This window comes from Pristis pectinata, chromosome 10 (genome assembly GCF_009764475.1).
Source record: "Pristis pectinata isolate sPriPec2 chromosome 10, sPriPec2.1.pri, whole genome shotgun sequence".
In the NCBI taxonomy this organism is placed as follows: Eukaryota; Metazoa; Chordata; class Chondrichthyes; order Rhinopristiformes; family Pristidae; genus Pristis; species Pristis pectinata.
Window position 1 is genome coordinate 28,313,065 of NC_067414.1, and position 27,410 is coordinate 28,340,474.

A 27,410-nucleotide genomic window follows, 5' to 3' on the forward strand; every position below is an offset into this window, starting at 1 on the left:
TATGCTGGCTGTTTTACCGAGGCAGCAAGTAGTACAGATAGAGTCCATGGAGGGGAGGCTGGTTTCCATGAAGTGTTGAGCTATGTCCACAACTCTCTGCAGTTTCTTGCAGTCCTGTAGATGACAGATTTATGGAAGGATGTAGAGAGCTGGATGCGATTTCAGATATGTGAAGGCCATGGAGGTAAGTGAGAAATTTTAAAATCAAGGTGTTATTCAATTTGAAGTCTGCAAACAGAGGATGATGAATGATTGGAATTTAGGAACAACCAAGAGTTTTGTATGACCTTAGGTTTACAAGCAATATGGAGGCCCATCAGAGTGCACCATAAAGGCACGGATGAGGGTTTCAGTGATAATAATCAGCAAAAAGGTCAGCACTAATGGAATGGAGAGAACGTTCAAAACTGAACCTGGGATCAAATACGACTCCAGGTTTTAGACAGGTGCCAGGGAGTTAGATAAAGGCAGTGACTAGGATGAGATGAGGATGAGGATGAAACTCACTTGTTGTTGCCTTGGTACATAGAACAGTACAGCACAGGAACAGGCCCTTTGCCCACAATGTTAGGCCGAACTAACTAAATTAATAAACAAATGCCCAACTACACTAATCCCTTCTGCCTCAACAATGACAATATCCTTCCATTTCCTGCACACTTACATGCCTATCGAAGAACTTCTTGAACGCTCCTATTGTATCCACCACCACTCCAGGCAGCACATTCCAGGCACCCATCACATCTCCTTTGAACTTACCCCCTCTCACCTTGAATGCATGCCCTCTAGTATTAGAGCATTTCAACCCTGGGAAATAGATACCAGCTGTCTACTCTGTCTGTGCCTCTCATCATCTTATAAACCTCTATCAGATTTCCCCTCAGCCTCCACCACTCCAGAGGAAACAACCCTAATTTGTCCAACCTCTCCTTATAGCACATGCCCTCTAATCCAAGCAGCATCCTGGTAAACCTCTTCTGCACCCTCTCTAAAGCCTTGACATCCTTCCTGTAATGGGGTGACTAGAACAGAATGCAATACTCCAGATGCAGCCTATCTGGAATGCTATAAAGCTGCAGCATAATTTCCTGACTCTTGAACTCAATGCCTCGACTAATAAAGGCAAGCATACCATATGCCTTCTTTACCACCCTATCAGTCTGTGTAGCCACTTTCAGGGAGCTATGAACTTGGACCCCAAGATCCCTCTGCTCATCAACACTTTTAAGGGTCTTGCCATTAACAATGTACTGTCTCTTTACATTTGATCTCCCAAGGTGCAACACTTCACATTTGGCCAGGCCACATTTGGCACATCTGCCATTTCTCCACCCATATCTGCAACTGATCTATATCCTGCTGTATCCTTTACCAGTGTTCTACGCTATCCACACCACCACCAATCTTTGTATCGTCTGTAAACTTACTAACCCACCCATCTACGTTTTCATCCAGGTCATTTATATATAACACAAACAGTAGGGGTCCCAGTGCGGATCCCTGCGGAACACCACTGGTCACAGCCAGAATAAGTCCCATCGACCACTACCCTCTGTCTGCTATGGGCAAGCCAGTTCTGAATCCAAACGGCCAATTCACTGTGGATCCCATGCATCTTAATCTTCTGGATGAGCCTCCCATGAGAGACCTTGTCAAACGCCTTACTAAAATCCATATAGACAATATTCACAGCTCTACTTTCGTCAATCACCCTCGTCACCTCCTCAAAAAACTCAATCAAGTTAGTAAGGCACGACTTGCCCCCCACAAAGCCATGCTGACTGTCCCTAATTTGATCATGGTTTTCCAAATGCTCATAAATCCTATCCCTAAGAATCCTCTCCAGTAACTTCCCTACCGTGGACATAAGACTCGCCGGTCTATCGTTTCCAAGATTAGCCCCATTTCCCTTCTTGAATAATGGAACAACATTAGCTACTCGCCAGTCCTCTGGGACCTCGCCTGTGGCTAGAAAGGACATGAAGATATTGGTCAAGGCCCCAGCAATCTCATCTCTTGTCTCTCTCAATAACCTGGGGTATATCCCATCAGGCCATAGGGACTTAAAGTTCTTTAAGAGACCCGACACTACCTCCTTCTTTATCTCAAAATGCCCTAGCAAATTAGCATGATCCGCAGTGATCTCCCCATCCTCCACATCCTCCTCCTTGGTAAATACTGATGAAAAGTAATCATTTAGGACCTCAGCCACATCCTCTGCTTCCAAGCACATGTTCCCTCCTTTATCCTTGAGTGGTCCTACCCACTCCCTAGTTATGTTCTTGCTGCATGTAAAGAATGCCCTGGGATTCTCTTTAATCCTACTTGCCAAGGACTTTTCATGGCCCCTCCTGGCTTTCTTAATTCCCTTCTTGAGTTCTTTTCTGGCTTCTTTATAATCTTCAAGGGCTCTGTTTGAGCTCAACTTCCTAAGCTTTACATACTTTTCCTTTTTCTTCTTGACTAAATTCACCACCTCTCTTGACATTCAAGGTTCCCTGACCTTGCTATCCTTGTCCTTTCTTCTCACTGGAACATACCTGTCCTGTACTCTGTGCAGTTGGGCTTTAAACACCCTCCACATGTCAGATGTGGACTTGCACAAAAAGAGCTGTCCCCAATTAACCCTCCCTAGTTCCTGCCTAATGCTCTTGTAATTTGCCCTGCTCCAGTTTAATACTCTCCCACAAGGTCCATACTTATCCTTACCTATTGCTATGTTTGCTGAAGGGCCTGTTTTGTGCTGTATGGTTCTATGGTTAAAACTTAAGGAATTGTGATCACTGTTCCCTAACTGTTCTCCCACTGAAAGGTCAGTCACCTGGCCAGGCTCATTACCCAACACCAGGTCCAGTATGGCCCCTCCTCTTGTTGGACTATCTACATATTGATTTAAGAAACCCTCCTGGATGCACCTAACAAATTCTACCCCATCTAAACCTCTTGCACTAAGGAAGTCCCAGTTTATATTAGGGAAATTGAAGTCCCCCACTACAACAACCTCCCTAATCTGCCTGCATATCTGTTCCTCAATGTCCCGGTGGCTATTGGGGGGTGGGGGAGGTGGTCTGTAGTATAATCCCATCAGAGTGATTGTACCTTTCTTATTTTTGATTTCTACCCGTATAGACTCAGTGGACGAGCCCTTCATTATGTCCCCTCTGAGTGCAGCTGTGATATTGTCCCTGATTAACAGCGCAACTCCACCACCCCCACCCCACCCCCACCTCCTTTTACCTCCTTCTCTATCTTTTCTAAAACATCGAAACCCGGGAACATTAAGCACCCATTCCTGTCCATCTCTCAACCAAGTCTCTGTTATGGCCACAACATCAGAGTTCCATGCACTGATCCACGCTCTAAGTTCATCACCTTACCCATAATGCTCCTAGCATTAAAATACACACACTTCAACCCATCCGTCCCATTGTGTCTATTACTTTGCTCCTGCCTGTTTTTACTAATCATCACATCTACCTTCCTCTCAATCCCTCCACTTTCTGACCTGGTGCTCTGGTTCCCATCTGCTGCTGGAACCTGTGTCCCTACTCCTGTCACCTCTAGACATAATGTCAGTTGTCCATCTTGAATCACTTGCACTTCTTCCAATCAAATATACTGCATTCAGGGCTCACAATATGGTTTCTTCTATATTGGAGAAAACTTTTGCACTTTTCCAATGAAGTCTAACGTAAACCCAAGGAATAGCATTTTATCTTCTGCTACAGTCAACATGACTCAACATTGAATTCAATAATTTCAGATAACAAAGCTTCCCATTGTGAAGTAGAACTGGCCTAAATATTTTCATCATTCTCTTTTACTTATGTTTTCCAGCATCTTGTGTCTCACAGTTACAGCGCGGTGTTTTTATTTTTAAACCCTATGCTAGGTTCTCATTCATTTCCTGCTATTCATGTCTCCTCCAGACAGATCATTTGCCCTCATCACTCTTTTCCCCAACAGGAACCATCACCTTTTGTACCATTCATTCTCTCTTGGGCTCTATTCAAGAAGGCAACATCCATCAAAGATCCCCACCATCCGGGCTATGCCATCTCCTCGCAGCTACCATTGGACAGGAGGTACAAACTCCTGAAGTCTCACACAACCAAGTTTAAGAACAGCTACTTCCCTTCAACCATTCGGTTCTTGATCCAACCAGTACAACCATAATTACTACAACACTATGACCATTTTGATCACTTTGTACTAAAATGGACTTGTGCACTTGTGCATACATACATCTATGACAATAAACTCTACCTCTTTCCTTTCTTGGCAAATTAAAACATATTTGACTTCCACCTAGGTAGGAAAAAAAATAATGCTGTACTACTTTTTAAAAAGGTGAGAGATCAAAAGCTGTTAGTGTTTCCGAGGGATCTAGGTGTCCATGTGCATAAATTATTAAAGTGAACATGCATGTTCAGCAAGCAACTATGACGACAAACAGTAGGTTTGCTTTCATTGCACAATGACGAGTACAAACATAGAGATGTCTTACTTCAGTTACATGAAGCCCAGGTCACATCAAGACTATTTTGTACAGTTCTGGTCTCTCTACCTAAGGAAGGATAGACTTGTGATAGAGGGAGTTCAGTGAAGGTTTGCCAGATTGATTCTTGGGAATGGCAAGTTTGTTGTACGAGGAGAGATTAAATAGACCAAGCCTGTACTCTTGAATTTAGGAGACTGAGAAACGTGATCTAATTGAAACATAAAAAAAATTCTTAAGAGTTTTGATAGGATGGACGCAAGTTTGATGTTTGCCTTGGCTGGGGTGTTTTCAACCGTAAATTACAGTGCCAAAATAAGGCATAAGCCATCAGGACTGAGACGAGGAGAACTTCATCATTTGGATGGTCATAAGTCTTCAAATTCTCTACCCAAGAGATCCCCGAAGGTTCATTTGTTGAATATGTTCAATGAATTTGTGAATATTAAGGGAATCAAAGAAGATGTGGTTAGTATGGGTAAGTGGGTGGTAACAGATCAGCCATGATCTTATTAAATGCTGTGAGGGCATAATGGCTTCTACTTTTATTTTCTTATTCATAGATTTATTTGCCTAAATCTCTGCCACGCACAACCAGTCCACTCAACCCTGCCTCTGTTTTCATCGATAACCATCGTTTCAACTATTTGATGCCCAACCTCTGGAATTTACTTTCTAAACTCTGACTCCCCACTGTCCTTTTCCTCTAAGAAATTTCTTACAATCCATTTGTATTGCCAAACCCTTCTCCCACATCGCAATAACATCTTCTTTGGCTCAACATCAATTTTATTTTTGTCTTGTGACGTTTCTGTTTTTAGGACATCTTTCTACATTATGCACATTCTGGTTTTAGTGTAATCCAACCATTCACTTCAGTACAAGAAACTTTAGTTTCAATCAGATAACAAGCCACAGAAATTTCAGAAATGTTCTTAAGAAGTACTTGACTGTAAGCATAGTATTTTCAAAGACTTCATCCAAGTAAAGCTCTAATTTCAGGCTCCAAATAAGTCTTCTTGCAAAACTGTTTGAGACATTTACAATTGCACAGGTGGGTGTCTTACTGGAGAGTTAGTGCAGGAGGCAGGTCTCTTGACTCCTGAAATACTGGTGTGTTTGATAAAATTCTGTCTTCAGTCAAAGTCAACACCTTGAGCCATCTGTTACCTGGTCATTAAGAGGACAAAACTCTGCCCCTTGTGCTGCTCTCAATTACATTGTCCCACTTTCTAATTGGTCTTTCATGGATCAGTGTCAGTTTTAGATTGATAATCACATCTGTGAAATGCCAGGGATGTTTTGCTATGTTAAAGGTGCTATATAAATGCAAGTACCTTGTCACAGTTTTGTCCACGTGGGGATTTGATGTATTTCAGGGCTTTCCTCTTCCGCTGTGCGAGTGAGTATAGGAACAGGGGGATAGGTCAGATGAATGTGTGGCTGATAGGAGGGTTTTAGATTTCTGGATCACTGGGACCACTTGGGGTTGGGGGGGGGGGGGGGGAGGGGGTGGGTGGGGCGGGTGGTAGGACCTGTACAGGCCAGATGGGTTGCAGCTGGACCAGGGAGGGACCAACACCTTTGTGGGGGAGGGTTGAAACTAATTTGGCAGGGAATGGGTACAGATTATATGTACAGGCTGGGGCAAGGCAGGTGTAGGTGCAGTCAAGTATAGAAGAAAAACTATGTCAGTCCAGTAAGCATGGCATGTGTAAATATATGGGAGGAAGGCAAGGCTAAGTTTTATTTTAATGCAAGGAATCTGATAAGACAGGAGAACTTAGAGCATTTATCAGCAGATGGGAATGTGATACCAAGAAAAAATAAAACTCGTTAGGCCACAGTTGGAACCATATCTGCAGTTCTGGGTGCCACACTACAGGAAGGATGTGACTGCATTGAATAGGGTGCAGAGGAGATTCACCAGGATGTTGCCTGGGATGGAGTGCTTCAGTTAGGAGGAGAGACTGGGTCTGTTTTTCCCTGGAATAGAGGAGGTGGAGGTTAGGACCTGAGGACCTGATATGAGTGTACAGAATTCTGAGGGGGCAGAGATAGGGTAGATGGTAGGAAATCTTTTCCACATAGTAGAGATGTCTAAAACTAGAGCACATAGGTTTAGGATATTGAGAAAGAGGTTTTGAGGGGATCTGAGGAAGAAGTTTTTCCACCCAGAAGATGGTTGGAGTCTGGAATACACTGCCTTAATGGGGTAGTGGAGGGAGAGACTCTCACAATATTTAAATATCTGGATAAGCACTTGAATCACCAAGGCAAAGGCGGCCACAGACTGTGCTGGGAAATGGGAATTAGCGTATATAGGTACTCAATAGTCAGCGTGGACATGGTGGGCCGAAGGACCTGTTCCTGTGCTGGATGTTTCTATGGCTCTACAATAATTTTCTTGGAAAATTATTGGCACACTATTACTCTCAAGGTTCACCAATAATACACACTTCACTAGAGTAGTCACTTTCAGAGGGAGGGATTAGGAGACAAAACAACTAACTAAATGAAAGTTTATCCTGCCATGAAAACTTCAACACTTTCTTCTGAACAGAAGGATCACGTCACAAAAATTATCATCTGTGTTATGGCTGAAAGTGAACTCTCGGCCCATCCTCATAATGAAATATTAAAATGATAAACTGATCTGGATTCATGTTTCCACTGGTTTGGGTCAGAAACATTATTATTTTCCAAATTTATTAAGTTAACAATTTGAAAGATATTGGATCCAAAAGAATGGAAGTGCATTTCTGAACATAAAATCCATAAATATGAGTTTCTCACTGGTTCAACTAAATTCGATGGTGTGACATTTAATATTACTTCCCAAAATGTTTCCCATCAAACAGTTAACTTGATTTAGCAGGTGGTTGCCTGTTGGATGGGAACACTGCCAGGAGTGGGTGGCAGGTGAGCAAGAGATCACGGGACAGGAACAATGTTTGGGCATAGAGGTGCGAGGAGTCAAAGACTGCAGTGGTGTGCGCCTGCAGTCCAAAAATTCAGCCACTTAGAGACTACAGGTGTACCTGACATTTTGAGGTCTGGTCACAGGATGCACATATCTTTAGGAACCAGGGAGAAATATTCCTGATGCTTCTGGCTCACAAAGTCCTTTGCACAAATGGGAATTAAAAAAGGTTTGGATATTCTAGCCTCCAAGGGCATCTCTTACAAAAAAGGCTTACTCATATACTGAACCTGCTGTCCTGAGGGATGGCGGGTGAGGGGGAAAGAGGTATTAAAATTACCCTTCTATTGTACATATGCCCCTTATACATGGTCATTAACATAGCATTCAACACTCCATTTTCTATCCCATAGTGCAAAATATATCTACTCACTTTGAAATAAGCAGAAATAGTAAGTGTCATCTCATTCTTGTTAATAGAACATTACAGCACAGTACAGGCCCTTTGGCCCCCGATGTTGTGCAGACATTTTATCCTGCTCTATTATCTATCTAACCCTTCCCTCCCACATAGCCCTCCATTTTTCTATCATTCATGTGGCTATCTAAGAGCCTCTTAAATGTCCCTAATGTATTTGCCTTCACCACCTCTGCTGGAAGTGTGTTCCAAGCAACCACCACTCTCTGTGTAAAAAAAAACTTACCTCTGACATCCCCCCTATACCTTCCTCCAATCACCTTAAAATTACACCCCACGTTAGCCATTTTCACCCTGGGAAAAAGTCTCTCACTGTCCACTCGATCTATGCCTCTTATCATCTTGTACACCTCTATCAAGTCACCTCTCATCCTCCTCCAAAAAGAAAAGCCCTAGCTTGCTCCACCTATCCTCAAAAGACATGCTCTCCAATCCAGGCAGCATCCTGGTAAATCTCCTCTGCACCCTGTCTGAAGCTTCCACATCCTTCCTATAATGAGGCAACCAGAACTGAACACAAATACTCCAAGTGTAGTCTAACCAGAGTTTTAAAGAGCTGCAACATTACCATGTGGCTCTTGAACTCAATATCCTGACTAATGAAGGCCAACACACCATACGCCTTCTTAACAACCCTATCAACCTGCGCGGCAACCTTGAGGGATCTACAGATGTGCACCCCAAGATCCCTCTGTTCCTCCACACTGCTAAGAGTCCTACCATTAACCTTGTACTGTGCCTTCAAATTCAATCTCCCGAAGTGTATCACTCCACAATTTTCCGGATTGTACTCCATCTGCCACTTCTCAGCCCAGCTCTGCATCCTATCAATGTCCTGCTGTAATCTACAGCAACCTTCTACACTATCGATAACACCACCAATCTTTGTGTCATCTGCATATTTACTAACCCACCCTTCCACATCCTCATCCAAGTCATTTATAAAAATTACTAAGAGCAGGGGTCCCAGAATAGATCCCTGCAGAACACCACTGCTCACCGACCTCCAGGCAGAATAAGCTCCATCTACAATCACCCTCTGTCTTCTATGTGTGAGCCAATTCTGAATCCACACAGCCAGGTATCCTTGGATCTCATGCCCACCACATCCATCCCACCCCGCCCCCCCACCCTGACTTTCTGAACGAGCCTTCCATGAGGAACCTTATCAAACACTTTACTAAAATCCATGTACACCACATCCACTGCTCTACCTCCATCAATGTGCTTTGTCACATCCTCAAAGAATTCAATCAGGCTCGTGAGGCACGACCTGCCCCTCACAAAGCCATGCTGACTGTCCCTCATCATCCTATGCTTCTCCAAATGCCCATACATCCTGTCTTTAAGAATCTTCTCCAGTAATTTGCCCACCACTGAAGTAAGATTCACTGGCCTGTAATTCCCAGGGTTATCCCTACTCCCTTTCTTGAATAAAGGAACAACACTTGCCACCCTCCAATCATCTGGCACTACTCCTGTGACCAGTGTGGATGCAAAGATCATTGCCAACAGTGCAGCAATCTCTTCACTTGCTTCCCGTAATAACCTTGGATATATCCCATCCATCACCGGTGACATCTATCCTAATGTTTTTCAGAAGTTCCAGTACATCCTCTTTCCTCACGTCGACATGCCCTAGCGTATCAGCATGTTGTATGCTATCCTCACAAATGTCAAGATCTCTCATTGGTGAATACTGAAGCAAAGGATTCATTAAGGACCTCCTCTACCTCTTCCGACTCCAGGCACGTTTCCTCTTTTATCCCTAATTGGTCCTACCCTCACTCTAGTCATCCTCCTATTCTTCACATACATTTAGGACGCCTTGGGGTTTCCTTAATCCTACTCGCCAAGGCCTTCTCATGCCCCCTTCTAGCTCCAAGTATATTCTTAAGCTCCCTCCCGGCTACCTTGTAACTCTATACAGCCCTGTCTGATCCATGCTTTCTAAACCTTAGATAAGCTTCTTTCTTCCTTTTGTCAAGATATTCTACATCTCTTGTCAACCATGGTTCCTTCACCCTACCATCCTTACCTTGCCTCAATGGGACAAACTTATCCAGAACCCCATGCAAGTACTCCCTAAACAAACTCAACATTTCCGTTGTGCACTTCCCCAAGAACATCTATTCCCAATTTACGATCCCAAGTTCCTGCCTAATAGCATCATAATTAATGGTGCAGGTATTAGTTTTTTTGTCCTTCCCACAGGTTATCTGTTGTTGATTGTTCAATTACATTCTCTAATATACACCCTTTCCTATTATGTTCTTAATTAGTACCAACTTTGATGTGCTACTCTACCTTCAGTTTTGTATGGTCTTTTTGGATGAGTTGAGCAGGCAATTGGCCTTTGTGCATCTAACCCTTTCAGTAATACAGGAACATATCTGCATTAAAAATAAGAACTGTGACAATACTGCAATATTCTAGTTCATCCCCGAATCTTAACATTCTATGCTTGATTGCATTCTTCAACAATTTTATATTTAACATTGAAATGTTTCAATGCAAAAAATCTTTATAGCATTCAATCTCTAAAGTTTATTGAAAGCAATATTGCTCTTCTGTCAATCTATGTTCACATTTTTATAGTTTAGCTTACCTCAAAAAGGTGCTGCAAGGGATTTGCATTGAGCTTTTCTTCTGAACCAAACAGCTGAAATCCTGCTCCTAGTAACCCTGAATCAAGGAACAAAGAACCCAGAAAATTTATTATTTTTTTGAAAATGCCACAATCATGGTGCAAAGCAACATAATGAGCAGAAAATACCCCAATGTCACTGACTCGTCTTATACAATAAGATGGACTATGACCTCACGATCTATCTTGTCGTGACCTTGCACCTTATTGCACTGCACTTTCTCTGTAGCTGTGACACTTTACTCTGTACTGTTATTGTTTTTACCTGTACTACTTCAATGCACTCTGTACTAACTCAATGTAACTTCACTGTGTAATGAATTGACCTGTACGATCGGTTTGTAAGATAAGCTTTTCACTGTACCTCGGTACAAGTGACAATAATAAACCAATACCAATAGTATCTTACACTCAGATTAGATTCAAAGCAGCCTGTATCATCAGTGTTTTTATCAGCTGGGATACCCTCATCACAAGGAGAACTTAATTATCATCCACAACATCAGATCAGTTGCTCCTGCTACCTACACAAGGCAAGGAACATGCTCATATTAGTCCTAGAAGAGATGACCATTTACAAGCCAAAGCTAATTACCATAGTGCTTTAAGGAAAATGAAGGGTGTGGTAATGAACCAGGATCGCCAACTCCAATTAATATCACACAATTAGTTCAAATACATACACAAACCTGACTTTGAGGAGTTGAAATATTGGTTAAAATGAATATATAGTCTCTTCCACACACACAGAACTTACCAAACTGGAAGCCCCAATCACCGAGGTAGTTGATCCTGATCACATCGTTTCCCAAAGCTTGCTTTAGGTTAGCTATGAAGTTACCTAACAAAACAGCATAACCCAATTATACATTTAGTTCTGTTCCATAATGACATATTTTAAATTAATATTGAAATATTGTTTATACAGCTGTTATTTGAAGATCAATTTTGACTTCTATAATCTTTAGCAAATTTTCACTCCTCACCCATGTGGTAGAAAGCATACTTGTCAAAAGTTGCCATGTAACAGGTTCAGGTATTGGTCTTAGCTCAGTATAGGACTATCATCTACATGTTAGAAGGTCACAGCTTCTAGCCTTGCACTTAGACCATGAATACATCACACACACTGACACTCCAGTGCAGTGTAAAGGGAATGCTATACAGATTGTCACTGTATTTTTGCTGATGTTTATCACTCAATTAGCATTCAAAGGAAAAAACAGAAAAAAATGTGGCTTTTTTCCCTTTCAAGCAAAGGTAGTTAAGAGAAAACTTGCTAAAACAGTTCCACTCAAAGGATTCAAACACAGTAAATAAACAGAAAATGAAAAATTAAGATAGCATCAGGCCAGTGCCCACAGAGCTCCTGAACACATTTGAAGCAAATCTGATTGTTAATCATATTGGTGAGTGTGCCAATGTGACACTAACAGCATCATTTTTCAAATCAAAAAATGCAGATGTTGGAAATCTGAAATGAAAATGGAAAATGCTGAACATACAGAAACCTAGTTACTCAAAATTATTTTCTCTTTCTGTGCAAGGTTTTATTCTCATAAGCATGTGCCAGCCAAGCAGAACAAGAGACTTAAGCAACTTATTTTGTGTAAATATAATCTGGAAGTCATCAGATGATCCACGATGGAGTTTAAATTTACATTTGGTGACTATGTTTAGAATTGATTATTTAAGCACTGGCACTCTTATTCAATAAAATAATTTTAGGGCATTCATGTAATTCCATTACATTTGTTCAATAACACGAGTTAGATGGGTCTTACATTATTTTCACGTAGTTATTTAACTGAGGGCAACAGTTGTGGTGCAGCAGTTAAATCACTGAGCAAGAAATCCAGAGATCCAAATTCAAATCCTATCATGGCAACTGTGGAAGTTTATTAAATACTGTTAATAACCTGGGATCTAAAAAGTTATTAGTAATGACGATCGCAAAACTGGTGATTTTATGAAAATATACATCCAACCCTCCAACGCCCTCAGGGAGAAAATCTGTCACTCTCACCTAGTGTTGCCCATATATGACTGCAGACGTGACAATGTGGTTGATTCTTAAATATTCTCTGAAATGGCCTCGCAAGCCATTCAGTTCGAGTGTTTAGAGATGGGCAATAAATGCTGGCCTTGCAAGTGATGCCCAGGTCCCGAAAAATGAATAAATTTTTAAAAAACAAGACATTGATAGTTTAGGATAATTGCACCATTATTTGTAGCAGAGGACACAAAATATTTACCTATAATTGTGGAACGCAAATGCCCTGCATGAAATTTTTTCGCAATATTTGGTGAACTGTGGGGAAAAAAAAGGAGAAAAGTTGTTACGGTTGCTTAACCTTCCCTCGAAGATTGGAAGACCTATCCTGAACTATAGAAGATACACCAGAGTTCAATGTGATACTTTGTTTACTCCACTTTTATCCAGCCCATTTGTTGTGACTGAAAGCCTATGAACTGCACAGAAAGATGGCTCTGATCATTGAAGGTCAATTATCTCAGCACTGAGCCACAGCCTCGGTAGATTCTCAGATTGTCAACCAGTTCATGCCCACATGCAGCAAGATCTGGACAACTACCAGGGAGTTGGACTGAAATGGAAGGCGATATTTGCCACATGTGATAGCCATAAAAAGTCCATCAGAAAGAAGAAACAAGCTATTCATCTCCCTGTGAAATTCACTGGCATTACTATCATCAGATCCCGCAACATTAAAACTGAACCAGTCAAATAAATGCTGCGGCTACAGAAGTGGGGTAGAGCTGGTTATCCTGCAGTGCGGGGCCCATATCCTGTCTCTACACCAGCTTAAAGGCATAAATTTTAGACAGGACCTTGGAGTAATCTACACTTGACCTGAAAGAATATGATGGAAGCTGGATATCAGCCAAGTGAAAGCAATATGGGCTTTAAATAGGTGGTGTATTTTTAATAATTCTCTCTCCAACTTCACCTTGTTAAATTAAGACAATACACCACCTTTTGATCTAATTCACTTTTTATGGAACCTCACAGATGACTAGAAGGTCTAACTGTCCAAGCTTGTTTTAGTCTGACATAGAGTTCTTATGATTATCGGTGATGTTCTATGCTATTGTTGTAGGATCTTCACCGTAAGAAAACTAATCTTTAATTATTCTTAGTGAAAGAAATCATTCATAAAGCCAATTTCAAATGTACATTAATAAAAAGACTTAAAAGGATCAATCTTAAATCAAAGGAAATAATTTGACTGTAATTTATAGTATTCTCTGCAACAGACACTTACCTAAACTCCACTATAACTCGCCCACAGGGGTAACCACTGAAGAGTTCACTCACTATTCCATATTTTGAACCCTTCTTAAAGACTTCTTGCATAACAATCTATTAAGTTTAAAAAGAAACAAAAAAGATAACTGTTACTTAGAAATAGAGTGGTTCATTTGCTATCAAGTGTGAAGCGTGCCCAATGATTGTACTTCCAAACAATGAAAAAAACCTCAGAAAGTAGCACATGGCCAAATCTTTCCCCACATACTCACCTCAGCAAGTAGGGTTCGGTTCACTTTGAAATTAATGCTTCCTTGTCCAACAGCAATCTCAGTAATCACATCATCACAAGTTAACTAAAATAAGAAATTAAAAATTTAATTACTCAACCTAGACTTGCAGCTTTGTTCATGATGAAATGACGAATAGGTAATAAACATTAAACAAGGACCACTTGTATTGGCATTTGGCTGTATTTACTGGATCCTTCCTTCCAGAAGATTAGATCACAAGCTAATTCAATGTTCACTTCAAGCCAGTAATAATGACAACTCTCAGAGAATCATTGAAGCTTATAGCATAGTTACAAACTATTTGGCCCATCTTCTCAATACTGGCCAAAAAATATATTTCAGATTAATTCCACTTCTGGGACCATGGTCCTGAACGTTATGATTCCTCAAGGGCTCATCCTGGTACTGTTTAAATGTGGGGAGCGTTTCTGCACCCACCATTCTTTCAAGCAGTGAGTTCCAGATTCTAACCACCCCTTGCTGTTCACTCATTGAGTGATATCATTTTTTTCTCAACTACCCTGTATTCCTTCTATTGATTAACCTAAATCAATACTTTAGTCCTTTTAATTTTAAGCAAATCAATTCTCAGCACCTCATTTAAATCCCCTAACCCCCCCCCCCCCAATGTCTTACATTGCAAAGATGACAATCCCAAATGAGACGGTATTTCTTCATATCCATAACTGTTCACTCCTGACATCCTCTTAATTCTCCTTTGCACCTTCTCTTCCTTGCTCTTGGAGTACCCAATCAACAAAGGTAAATATCCTGAATGCTTCCACCATCCAACACTCTGAAGTCCCCACAAAAGCACAATACACACACAACTTGATATCATTATTAATAGTACCTTCTCAGACAGTTCCTTTGCTTGATTCTGAACAGTCGATCCTAATTTTAAATAGCCATTCGCCAGCAGAGAGTTCACCGATACCCGGAAATCTAGAGTCTGTCTGAGAAACATTTGCGAGAATTTGAACAACTTGCATTTACACAGCACATTAAAAAGACAACCCTGGGGGCCAAGGCAAAAGGGCAAGGTCAAGGCAAGTACAACCTCTGAAAATGTGAATATGCCCCCTACCAGCTCCAAATGGATCACCAAAATTAGAGGATTTATGTTACATGTAACAGAATTCTGAAACAGATTAAAGTGTCTCAAAACAAAATAAAATCATTGGCAGATGTATGGAACAATATTCAGAGAAAGACCAGGGAAAAGAATTGTGACAGGCTGACAGGTATGATAGCACACTGCTGAGCTAAGATGAGAACAGTTCAATATGATGGCTATAATTAAAGACAGTCATAAATCTGGCATGGCCAACATCACACCCATTCATTCAATTTCCATTTCATCCCAAATAATATAATTGATCCATCAGTAAATTGAATGCCTATTACTGTACATTAAGTATCTGATATTGACTTCACAACAGCTACTATCTGGCCAATTTCCTTGACTACTGTGTCACAGGTGTCATCCCAAAATATTGCAAAAAGCTGTAAACAGACTTGCAGAGAGCATCTGATAATGTTTAACATGATAGACTGATGGTCCATGCTGTGGAGATTTACTGTCTGGTTGGGAATGGATAAGAAATGAGCTGTGGTGTGATATTTGTCAGGGAAGTTGACAAAGTTAAATGAATCTAGGGAATATTGTATTATCAAGACCACTGTTTTTGCCTAACATAAATGATCTGGACTCAAAAACGCAACTCAAAGGGGACAAATTTTCTGATACCAAAGCAAGAGAGACAGTGGAATGGGTAGAACCAGCTCAGAAATTACAGAATGAGTTAGAGAAAAACAAAGCATTGGCAAAATAATGGCAGACAAAATGCAACATTTACATTCTGCACACGAGCAAAAACTCATGTGCAGAATGTGAAACCACCGGGGATAAAACTAATGGATCTCTGGAGTTTCAATAGAGCTAACACTTAATCACATCTGACTGTTGGAAAGCTGCACTTCATGCCAACAATACTAATGGACTACACAGTCAAAAGAGTAAATAACAAAGCCATACATTAAGGGGAAGTATAATCAAAATTTACAATGATCTGGGAGGATTTTCTACATTTTCCTTGTAGGCTAGAACCATTTGCATTTAAGATGTTTACTTTTGTAGATGTTTCCTAGAACCTCTTTCTATTCAAGATGTTTACTTTTGTTACAAATTATATAAAAATGAAGCAAAAATAAGTTTCCACCTGACAATTTGTTTAATTCCTGAAGGATTCAGCACCTTTAATATTGTCCAAGCCATTTGTTATTTTTCCACATTACCATCAACTTTCAATCTGCTACCCTAAAAACTGTTGGTGTCACAGGAAGGAACTCCTTTTATAATGTAAATAGTTCTGATGAAGGACCTTTGACTCGAAATATAAACTGTTTCTCTTCCCACAGATGCAGCCTGACTTGCTGAGTATTTCCAGCATTTTTTGTTTTAATTTTAGATTTCCAGCATCTGCATTCTTTGTGATTTTTCTTTTAATTGTGTCATTGTCCACTCCTAAAATCATCTATCTTTGTAGCTTAGTAATTTAGAGCTCATTCATGAAAAATGATGGACAATGTTTTCTGCACATTTCCAGTAAATTTGAGGCTGAACATAGTTATTTCACAATGAGCCTTCGTAATTATCATCCTGACTACATGGTAAAGAAGTAGTGAAAAACTATTCTAAACAAGGGTAGAAATCAATTCTTTCATTGTAAAATTGGGTGTATATAATACATCTATACTTTGATATCCTCTCATGTCACCAACTCTAAGTGACCATGTGGAAAATTACGAAACAGGCAGTGTTATATGTGTCATCTTAAAATAATTACTGTACTTATCTAGGTGTGCCCAGCTTTCCTTCCTCTAAGCCAGAAAGAGTACTTGTAACAATCAAATGCCTAGCCTGTATTACTACCCACAGGGAAAGAGTTGGACTGCAGTTTCAAATGTACTCACATTTAGTGAAAAAGAATTAACTTTCATCTGCTGATTCAGAGATGCTGAGTATGCCCTGGGCTGAGAAATATGCAATATGCTGCTGTCATCCTACTGCATTCTGCTCCTGGCAATCACTAAGGTCAAATCCAATCAATGAGACAACTGGTGTAATCGCAGTGCTTCCTGTACCACCAAACTAGTCTTTTAAAAAAATACTCATTTTTGGGATCAGGGCCTCATTTGCAAGACCAGCATTCATTGCCCGTCTCTAATTCCCCTGAAGAAGGTGCTGGTGAGCTGCCTTCTTAAACTGCTGCAGTCCTTCTGGTGAAGGCAACCCCACAGGGCATGATGCTCCAGGATTTAGACCCAGCAACAATGAAGCACAGAAATATATCTGCAAGTCAGGATGGTGTGTGATTTGGAGGGAAACCTACAGGCAGTGGTGTTCCCATGTGCCTGCAAACATTGTCCTTCTTGCTGTCGGAGTAGCCTGGGTGAGGAACCACAGTGCATTTTGCACACGATACATACTGAAGCCAGTAGTGGAAGGAATGGATGCTCAGAATGATTGATGGGTTGTCAATCAAGTGGGTTGCATTGTCCTGAATAGCATCAAGCTTCTGGAGAACTGCTGAATCCGGCAATCGTTCCCAATTTGTCCCTACCAGATCAAAAGCTTTGGTGGTGAATTAGTCACCTGAAGGTACCCAGGCTTTGACCTACTCTTTAAGCTAAAGTACTTGTGTGGATGGTCCAGTTGACTTAATGGTCATTGGTGACTTCCACGATATTGCTGATGGGGGACTTGGTCACTGAACATGAAGAGCAGATGGTTAGATTTTCTCTGGTTGGAAATCATAATTTTCTAGCACTCTTGTGACACAGTGTTACTTGCCTCTTATCAGCACATGCGTGAAAGCATGCAGACGAGGGCTGCTTCATTTGCTGAGTTATGAATGGAATTGGACACTGTGATGCAACCTAACAGTGAACATCCCTACTTCTGACCTTATAATACAAGGAGAGTCATTGCTGAAACAGCGGAAGATGGTTGGGCCTCGGACACTGTGCTGAGGAACCCCTGCAGTGATGTCCCGAGAATGGGATGAATGACCTCTGACAACCACAATCCTTTCTGCAAGGTACGACTTCATCCATCATGTTCAGTGGCTAGGTCCCCCACCAACAATATCATGGGAGTCACCAGTGACCACTAAGTCAACTGAACCAGCCACACACATAATTAGCTTAAAGAGCAGATCAAAGGCTGGGTACCTTCAGATGAATGATTCACCAGCAAAGCCTTTCCCTTTCATGCCCATCGACTTCAGCCTTCAGGGTGCTTTGTTGCCACTCTGTCAAATGCTGGCTTGCTCTTGAGGGCAGTCACTCTCTCTGAAATTCAGCTCTTTGGTCCATGTTTGGACCAAGGCTGTAATGAGATCTGGAGCCAAATGTTCCAGGTGAAGCCCAAACTGGGCATCAGCAAGTAGGTTATTGGTAAGTGTCACTTGATCACACTGTTCATAACGGCTTGCAACAGTTTGGTGTTGAACAAAAATAGAGTGATTGGGTGATGATTAGCCAAATTGGATCTGGTCTGCTTTTTTGTGAATGGGACATACCTCGGCAAATTTCGAGTAGATGCCAGTGCTGTACTGAAACAGCTTGGCTGGAGGCACAGCTGGGTTCAGAAGTGCATGTCTTCAGTTGGGATGTTGTCTGGTCCCATATCCTTTGCTGCACTCAATGCCCTCAGCTACTTCTTAAATATCACAAGGAATGATATCAAAAAGACTTTCCCAACCCCCACCCAAGTCAGATAAATACGATAAATACAATCCACAATTAAATACACTGCAAAGAGTATTCATGTTTAAAATGTAAACACCCCCTTTTTCTGTTTACTTGTAGCAGTCCCCAACAAATCTAATTAATGCACAGAAAAAAACCTGTACTGCAAAAAATTAACTCATTAAAAACAAAAGAATACATATTACATAAAATTATAGAAAATCAAATCTAATGTATCAAAATATATCAAAATCAAAATGTATTTCCAACATTTTCTGTTTCAGTTACAAACCACAGAGCCCGATATAATTATTCATCCTCATGACTCTTGGCTCAGGCTTGACACCAGACACCAACTCCAGCCACACTCCCAACCCACACAGTGAATCCTGGCTCCGGCTGAAACCCATCCATGTTCTTGACCCCTGGTGCTCCCGACCTGATCCTGGTTCTGGCCGCACACCCAGTACCAACGGTCCCAGTAATATGTAGCCGACATCAGGAGTATGCTGATTCGTGGATAACAAGTCAGCAGATCACGAGAACTCTAATCTATCACATCCTGTTTCCTACCAAAGACTTGCGGGTTACTAGGTTAATTGGCCACTATAAATTGCCTCTAGTGTGCAGTGAGTGGTAGAAGCTAGGGGGAGTTGAAGAGAATGTGGGGAGAATGATAGAAAGATTAATGTTGGATTAGTGTAAATGGGTGGTTGAAGGTGTACATGGACTTGATGGGCTGTAAGCCCTTTTTCTGTGCTCTCTCTGATTCTGTATGATATTACTAAGCTCCATCACTTCATGATCAGTGATTCAACAAAATATCCCAAGTACTTCACAGGAGCATCACACAAAATTCAACACCAAATCATTAGAGGGGTAGTCTAATTATCACCTAATCACTCTATTGAAGGCAGATGATTTAAAATGTACATGTTAAGAAGCACCTTACAAGAAGAAAGGAGCAGCAAAAGACGGACTTAGAAAAGGAATTGCATGACCATGGATGATTGACCAAATATAAGTTGGGAGTGTACAAGAAGCTGAAACAGGAGGAATGCAGCATAACCTCCACTCCCTGAACTTGGTTGTACCCATAGCACTTTCCCTTCACACTGACTGATTGGTTCCATCTCTGGAACATAACCAAACTCTACAGCTAGACAGAGATTACAGCTGGTCAAGAAATAAATATACAAATAATGAGATGACAACATTACCAAATATTACAGAACAGATGGTACACAGATAAATATAAATTATGGAAATTACACAAGTCGACAAAATTATATGAGCCTGTTTGCAAATGATGTATACATTTGTGGGAACAACATGCACAGACACTTATACACCTGTATACTCGGATACAAAATATAGATTACAGTTGTATTGCCACTGTGCCTCGAACTTATTCTTCCAAGGTTCCTTGAATGTTCCCTCACTTAACAGTCTTTAGACATCAAGAAACATAGTTTGGCAGGAGCAAAACAAACTACACATGGATCTACCCGGTAGCCTGAATTACCATGTATGTGCTTTATATTTATGTCCTTTATAAAGACTGGGGCTTAATATGCAAAGCATGAACTCTCAAGAGGTTAACATTTGTTTTCAATTTTCAATGGAATAAATATCATGTACAGTTGCATTAGCTTCTCAGGAGTAAAACAAAATAAATCAGAGCTGCACTCATTATTCCTTTACTTTTCCTTTTCAATAATTTTAATTATGTCTTAGCTCCAAAATATCTATTCTGCAGCAAAAATATTTACATTCTGTCTACTTATTTGTCTTTCATATGCCCAATCCTGATCACACATCAGAGCAGTGTTCTACAAGCATGGTACTCAACAAAGCACAGAGAAAGAACAACCTGATGTGCGATGACCAGTGGACTGAAACTGAATGGTTAGGCCAGTGAGCCCAGCCTGGAGAGAACAGGGGATTTGATGACATGATTCATCCCTGGTAATCCTGTGCCTGATAATGCATTAATGGCCTTGTGGTTATGACAGACATATTTATCCAGTACAATAAAAGGGATCACAAGTACTAATTGATATATTACAATTACGTTAATAGCATGCAATTTCTTCTGAGGTTTAACAATGCTTCTCACATGTACTGCATTTAAAAAATATATATATAACTGTTATAATTACTGTTTTTTGGAGACAGGAACTGCAGACACCACTGGAATAAGCTTCTCTGTTGTTATTCCAAGAACTCTGGAAAGCTAAATAAAATACAATACTTAGAAAAGAGAATGCATGCTAGGCTTTCTGAAAATTACTTTTGATATAAAGCAGAGATTAAAGGATAAAACAAGTTGCTAGCCTTTTAAAAAAAATAACATCAATATAAAGCAGAAATAAACACCTGGAACCAGGAGGCAGAATTCAATTGGAAGGTAAAATAATGTCAGACTGTACGAGTGAAACTTTGCTTGCAACAACCATTTAGATCTCAAGGTTACAACGCTACCCTGTAATTATCCCCAGGCAACATCTATTGGAATATTTAAATTTATTTTCAAATCAAATTTGTGCTTACAGTGCCTACTAGTGCAAATATTGACAATGTACAGTTCATGTAAGTCAAATGAGATCACTGACATTTCAGAATTACTGTGACGACTGAAAATGCATAGCTAACTGCAGTCAGCAATTTCCACAAATAATTTGCAATAGAATGTTAATAAGGTTTATTGCATCTCAGACCATGGTTCTAGTATATGCTGTATTAAGCTTTTTTTCTAAAATAAATGGATTTTGGTAGAGGGATCAATGTTTGCCAGGCCAGTAGGACAAGTCCCTGCACTTTTTCAACAATGACATGGTATCTTCCACACTTGAAGGAGAAGAAGTGGCCATGAATTGAATCACATTCCAAAAATGTCATTCCCATGGTTTTGCTTACTACAAGCAAAGAAAGAATTGCTCAAAAGCCTTGAACTACAGATTCAGTGTTCCCGGACATAAGGAGTGGTGATCTTTGGAATTCTCTACCATGGGACTCAGTCACTCAGCATACAAAAGAGAAGTTGATAGATTCCTGAAAATTAGAGAATCAAAAGGGCACAAAGATAGGGCAGGAAAATATATGTAATAGGGGGAAAAAAAGATTAGTGAAGACAAATGTGGGCCCCTAATGGGGGAATTTATAAGAGGAATAAAGAAAGGTAAGAGCAATTAAACATATATTTTAATTCTATCCTCATGGAAGGAGATACAAATAACTTTCCAGAAATGCTAGGGAACCAAGAGTCTAATGAAAAGGAGATTAGCATTTGTTAAAAAATAGTGCTGGAGAAATTAATGGCACAGAGCTGATAGATCTTCAGGGCCTGAGAATCTACATCCTAGATTACTAAAGGTTGCCGCCATGGAAATAGTAGGTGCATTGGTTGCCATCTTCCAACATTCCATAGATTATCAAATGGTCCTTGCAGACTGGAGGGTGGCAAATATAACCCCATTATTTAAAAGAGAAAACAGGGAACTAAAGACCAGTTAATCTAACATCAGCAGCAGTGAAATTGCTGGAGCATATTAGTGGCTTACCACAGGCATCAGTGCTTAGGTCCCAGCTATTATCAATACAATATATATACATTAGCAATGATTTGGATGAGGAAACTGAATGTAGTATTTCTAAGCTTACCAATGATACAAAACTGGATGGATCTGTGAGGAGGATGCAAAGGGGTTTCAAAGCGATTTAGACAAATTGAGTCAGTGGCAAATACATGGCAGTATAACATGGATAAATGTGAAGTTATCCACTGTGGGTAAAAAACAGAAAGGCAGAGTATTATTTAAACAGTGTCAGATTGGTAAACGTTGATGTACGAAGGGACCTGGGTGTCCTTATTTGTACTCCAGTAACCAAGGGAATACATGGTGAGACAACATCTGGAGTAATGTGTGCAAGTTTGCTGTCCTTATCTAAGAAAGGATATACGTGCTGTAAATGGAATGCAGCGGAGATCCATCAGACTGATCCTTAGGGTGACAGCACTCTTATAAGAGAGATTGGATCATCTAAACCTGTATTCACTAGAATTTAGAACAAGAACCTAATTGGGATAGAAGAACAATTTAAGAGATGTAATTGAAACTTTCAAAATTTTGACAAGGTTCAACAGACTGGAAGTGGGAAAGATGGAAAGTAGAACAAGGTCACAACCTCAAGAGTAAGTCGTTTAGGACAGATGGAGGGTGGGGGCAGAGGATGGTGCACCTGTGGAATTCTCTCCCACAATGAGATGTGGAGATCATGTCACTGAATATAGTTAAGGAAGTAGATAGATTTCTAGATGTAAAATCGGTTAAGAATTGTGGCATGAGCAAAGAATGTGGTATTGAGACAGAAGATCAGCCATGATTGTAATGAATGGCAGAGCAGGTTCAAAGGGCCAAATAGCCGACTGCTGTTCCTGTCTTCTATGTTTCTATGTAAATATTGTTTAAGGTTGATCAACTGTGATCTTGATGAATGGTGGGGCAGACTCAATGGGTTGAATGGCCTTCTGCTCCCGATTTTCATCTTGTGTTCTTTTGACAGTTTGTGAGAAAACTAGCAGGGGAAGCATTTTTGACTTTAACTTGAATTCTATTTAAAAATAATTATTTGGGAATACAAAAAATACAAAATTATTTAATTCCAGACAACTATATGCTGCCAATTCCTCAATGCCCCTTTTATTAATAACTGATAATAGAAAATCTTAATCAAAACACCAAATTTTAACGTGAAAGCATTCTATATTTCACGTTGGAGTATGCAGTTTAATTATTTTCTACATTCATTGGACGTTTAACATTTTTTGTTCATGTTTTTCTGTATACTGCCATTAGAACCATTAACAGAGCAGGAGGTAGCTAACGAGTTAAATGCAATTCATTTTAAACTAGCTTTAGGTGGAAAGTCGTCGTTGACAAAGCTGGTGTATTTACAGCGGGGTGTCCGGCCAAACCCATGGCAGGTGAATGAAGGTCACACAAATGGAGCGGGATGATCAAAGGGGCATTGCTTGTTGCACCTACCTGCGCTGCTATGGACCTTCGGAAAAGGCAAGCCATGGCATCATTCGCCCGTGCATTGAAGTTCAGGAATGCAGTGCAGCCCGTCTTTGTCCTGTGCACTCTCCTCAATGCTGGGAGCCTGCGAACTCAGAGCTCCTGGCAGTTCCCAGCACCCAGGCGAAACCCACACCCCGACCTCTGACCTTCCACCTCCGAACCGTGACCGGGTGCGCACCCAGCCAATGGCGGTGCCGGCAACCTCTTTGCTCCTGTGGCGGGAGGCAGCGTGCCTCTGATAGGCGGCCTGGGCCGGGCCGGTGGGCGGAACGAGCTTCGGGCCTCAGTGACGCGGGACCATGGCGACCTCCTCCGTGTCTAAGGTAAAGGTTTAGAGCTGCAGTAGCAGCAAGGTTGCAGAGGGTGTGAGGGTGAAGTTGTTTCGTTGCAGGGGACGTGATTCGGAGGCGACTGCAGGTCGGGCCAGAGGCTGACCGATGAGATGGGCATGTGCATCAAACACGGGGACCGTTCAGATTTGCGGCGGTGCTGCAGAGGCAGGATGTGCAACGCTGCATTTTTTCACTGGGGACTGAGATGAGTTTGGCTCGCCCTGGATTGAGAACTGGTTCGATACCTAAGGGATTGGGCACTGCAGTGAAGTCGAAGTTGGATTGACGACTCCAACTTCAGCTGTTTTATACTGGTGCCGGTGAGCTTCCAGTATAAGATTTATGGATGTCGAGTATAACAGTAGTGGGGTGGAATCGCATACGAAATATAAAATTTGAATGGATTATATCCCGGGAAATTTATTTTAACAAATCTCAGTGTTCTGATTTTGCATTTTCAATTTTTGAGATATCAGCATTAAGAATGATTAATGCCATCAGCTACAGCCTTTGAAATGAATTATTTATATATAATCTGTCATGCCTTCGGGTATACTTCATAGCTATTTCCAGTAGAAAATTTGCAAAGCAAGATTCTATAAATAAGAAATTGCATTACCAATAAGTTAAGAGGGACGGTGGTATCAGGAGAGATTGAGGTGATGAGGCCTATATTCACAAGAGTTCAGAAGAATAAGAAGGGATATCATAGAAACCTTTAAAATTCCAATGGGACTAGATACAGTGAGGATGTTCCGGATGGTTGGAGAGTTCCGAACCAGGGATCACACACAGGGTAAGCCATTTAGAACTAAGATTGGGGGAAAAAAATTCTTCCTCTGTGGAATTCTCTATGACAGCAGGTGGTAGAGGCCAATTACTGAATATATTTAAGGCAGTTTATTGACTTGAAAGATGAGGCAAGCTCAAAGAGCTAAATGGCGTACTTCTGCTCATTTTCAATCTTTGTGTTTTAATTATTAGTCATTTTTGTATAAATATTGGTTAGGACACCACAAGTACTCCTGCTCTCGTTCAAATAGTACAGTGGTATATTTTGCAACCTGGAAAAGGCATTTGGACCTGAATGCATGGTCCCACTCAAAAACTGTTTGAGAGGGAGAAGCTAAAATCAGTTGGGTAAAGGTAACTACAGGGGCATGAGAGAGAAACTGGCCAAAGTTGATTGGAAGGGGATCTCAGCAGGGAAGACAGTAGAACAGCAATGACAGAAGTTTCTGGGAGTAATTTGGAAGAAGAAGAAGGAGGAACATTCTAAAGGGAGGATGAAGCAACAGTGGCTGGAAAAGGAGGTCAAAGACAGCATAAAAGCAGAAGAGAGGGCATACAATATTGCAAAAATTAGTGGGAAGCTTTTAAAAACAAACAGAAGGCAACTAGAAAAGCAATAAGGGGAGAAAAAATGAAATATGATGGTAAGATGGCCAATAATATAAAAGGATACCAGAAGTTTTTTCAGATGTATAAAGCGTAAAAGAGAGTTAAGAGTGGATATCGGACTGCTGGATAGTGATGCTGGAGAGGTAATAATGTGGAACAAAGAAATGGCGGACAAACTGAATAAGTATTTTCCATCAGTCTTCACTGTGGAAGACACCAGCAACGTGCCAGAAATTCAAGAGGGTCGGGGGCAGAAGTGAGTGTAGTCACTATTACTAAGGAGAAGGTGCTTGTGAAGCTGAAAGTTCTGAAGGTGGATAAGTCACCTGGACCACACCCCAGGGTTCTGAAAGAGGAGGCTGAAGAGATTGTGGAGGCATTAGTAGTGATCTTTCAAGAATCACTTGAGTCAGGAATGGATCCAGAGGACCGGAAAATCACAAACATCACTCCACTCCAATACCATTCTTTAAGAAGGGAGGGAGGCAAAAGACAGGAAATTATAGGCCGGTTAGCCAGACTTCAGTGGTTCAGCACATGATAAAATAGGCTGAAGTCAGCATGGTTTCCTTAAAGGGAGATCTTGCCTCACAAATCTGTTGGAATTCTTTGAGGGAGTAACAAACAGGATAGACAAAGGACAGTCAGTGGATGTTGTATTTTTAGAAGGTCTTTGACAAGGTGCCACACATGAGGATGCTGAAAAATATAGGAGTCCATGGTATTACAGGAAAGGTACCAGCATGGATAGAAAATTGGCTGACTGGCAGAAGGCAAGGAGTGGGAATAAAGGGGGCTTTTCTGGTTGGCTGCAGGTGACTAGTGGTGTTCCGCAGGGATCAGTGTTGGGTCCACTACTTTTTACATTTTATGTTAATGATCTGGATGATGGAATTGATGGCTTGTGTCCAAGTTTGCGGATGATACAAAGATACGTGGAGGGGCAGGTAGTGTTGAGGAAGCAGGGAGTCTGCAGATGGACTTGGACAGGTTGGGAGAATGGGCAAAGAAGTTTCAGATGGAGTGTAGGGAAATGTATGGTCATACACTTCGGTAGAAGGAATATAGGCATAGACTATTTTCTAAACGGGGAGCGAATTTAGAAATTGGAGGTGCAAGGGGACTTGGGAGTCCTAGTGCAGGATTCCCTAAAGGTTAACTTGCAGGTTGAGTTGGTAGTGAGGAAGACAAATGCAACGTTGGCATTCCTTTCACGAGGACTAGAATATAAAAGCAAGGATGTAATGCTGAGGCTTTAAAAGGCATTGATCAGACCACATTTGGAGTATTATGAGCAGTTTTGGGCCCCATATCTAAAAAAGGATGTGTTGGTGTTGGAGACGGTCCAGAGGAGGTTTGTGAGAACGATCCCGGGGATGAAAGGGTTAATGAATGAGGAGCATTTGATGGCTCCGGGCCTGTACTCGCTGGAAGTTAGAAGGATGAGGGGGGATCTCATTGAAACCTACAGAATATTAAAAGCCCTGGATAGAGTGGATGTGGAGAGAATATTTCCAGTAGTGGGAGAGGGCACAGTCTCAGAATAAAAAGACATCCCTTTAGAACAGAGATGAGGAGGAATTTCTTTAGTCAGAGGGTTGTGAATCTGTGGAATTCATTGCCACAGACTGTTGTGGAGGCCAAGTCATTGGGTATATTTAAAGCAGAGGTTGATAGGTTCTTGATTAGTAAGGGCATCAACGGTTATGGGGAGAAGGCAGGAGGATGGGG

General features: G+C 41.0%; 2 protein-coding genes across 4 annotated transcripts in view; one reads left to right on the top strand and one right to left on the bottom strand.

Annotated features, from left to right (window-relative positions):
- rars2 (arginyl-tRNA synthetase 2, mitochondrial) overlaps positions 1–24,160 on the bottom strand; it is a 68,841-nt gene extending 44,681 nt beyond the window's left edge. The window contains exons 1-8 of one of the 2 annotated variants that reach the window (XM_052024184.1): positions 23,911–24,103; positions 21,025–21,098; positions 14,961–15,063; positions 14,087–14,170; positions 13,831–13,928; positions 12,802–12,857; positions 11,304–11,387; positions 10,508–10,584 (exon numbers count right to left, since the gene is read on the bottom strand). In XM_052024184.1, the coding sequence (XP_051880144.1) occupies positions 10,508–10,584; positions 11,304–11,387; positions 12,802–12,857; positions 13,831–13,928; positions 14,087–14,170; positions 14,961–15,063; positions 21,025–21,098; positions 23,911–23,946 (612 nt within the window). In that variant the 5' untranslated portion in view covers positions 23,947–24,103. Of the gene's footprint in view, positions 1–10,507; positions 10,585–11,303; positions 11,388–12,801; positions 12,858–13,830; positions 13,929–14,086; positions 14,171–14,960; positions 15,064–21,024; positions 21,099–23,910 lie in introns of both variants that reach the window. The other variant, XM_052024185.1, reaches the window with a different exon arrangement.
- The window catches only part of orc3 (origin recognition complex, subunit 3), a 63,742-nt gene continuing 60,473 nt past the window's right edge, over positions 24,142–27,410 (top strand). The window contains exon 1 of one of the 2 annotated variants that reach the window (XM_052024181.1): positions 24,142–24,269. In XM_052024181.1, the coding sequence (XP_051880141.1) occupies positions 24,246–24,269 (24 nt within the window). In that variant the 5' untranslated portion in view covers positions 24,142–24,245. Of the gene's footprint in view, positions 24,270–24,311; positions 24,599–27,410 lie in introns of those variants that run through there. The other variant, XM_052024182.1, reaches the window with a different exon arrangement.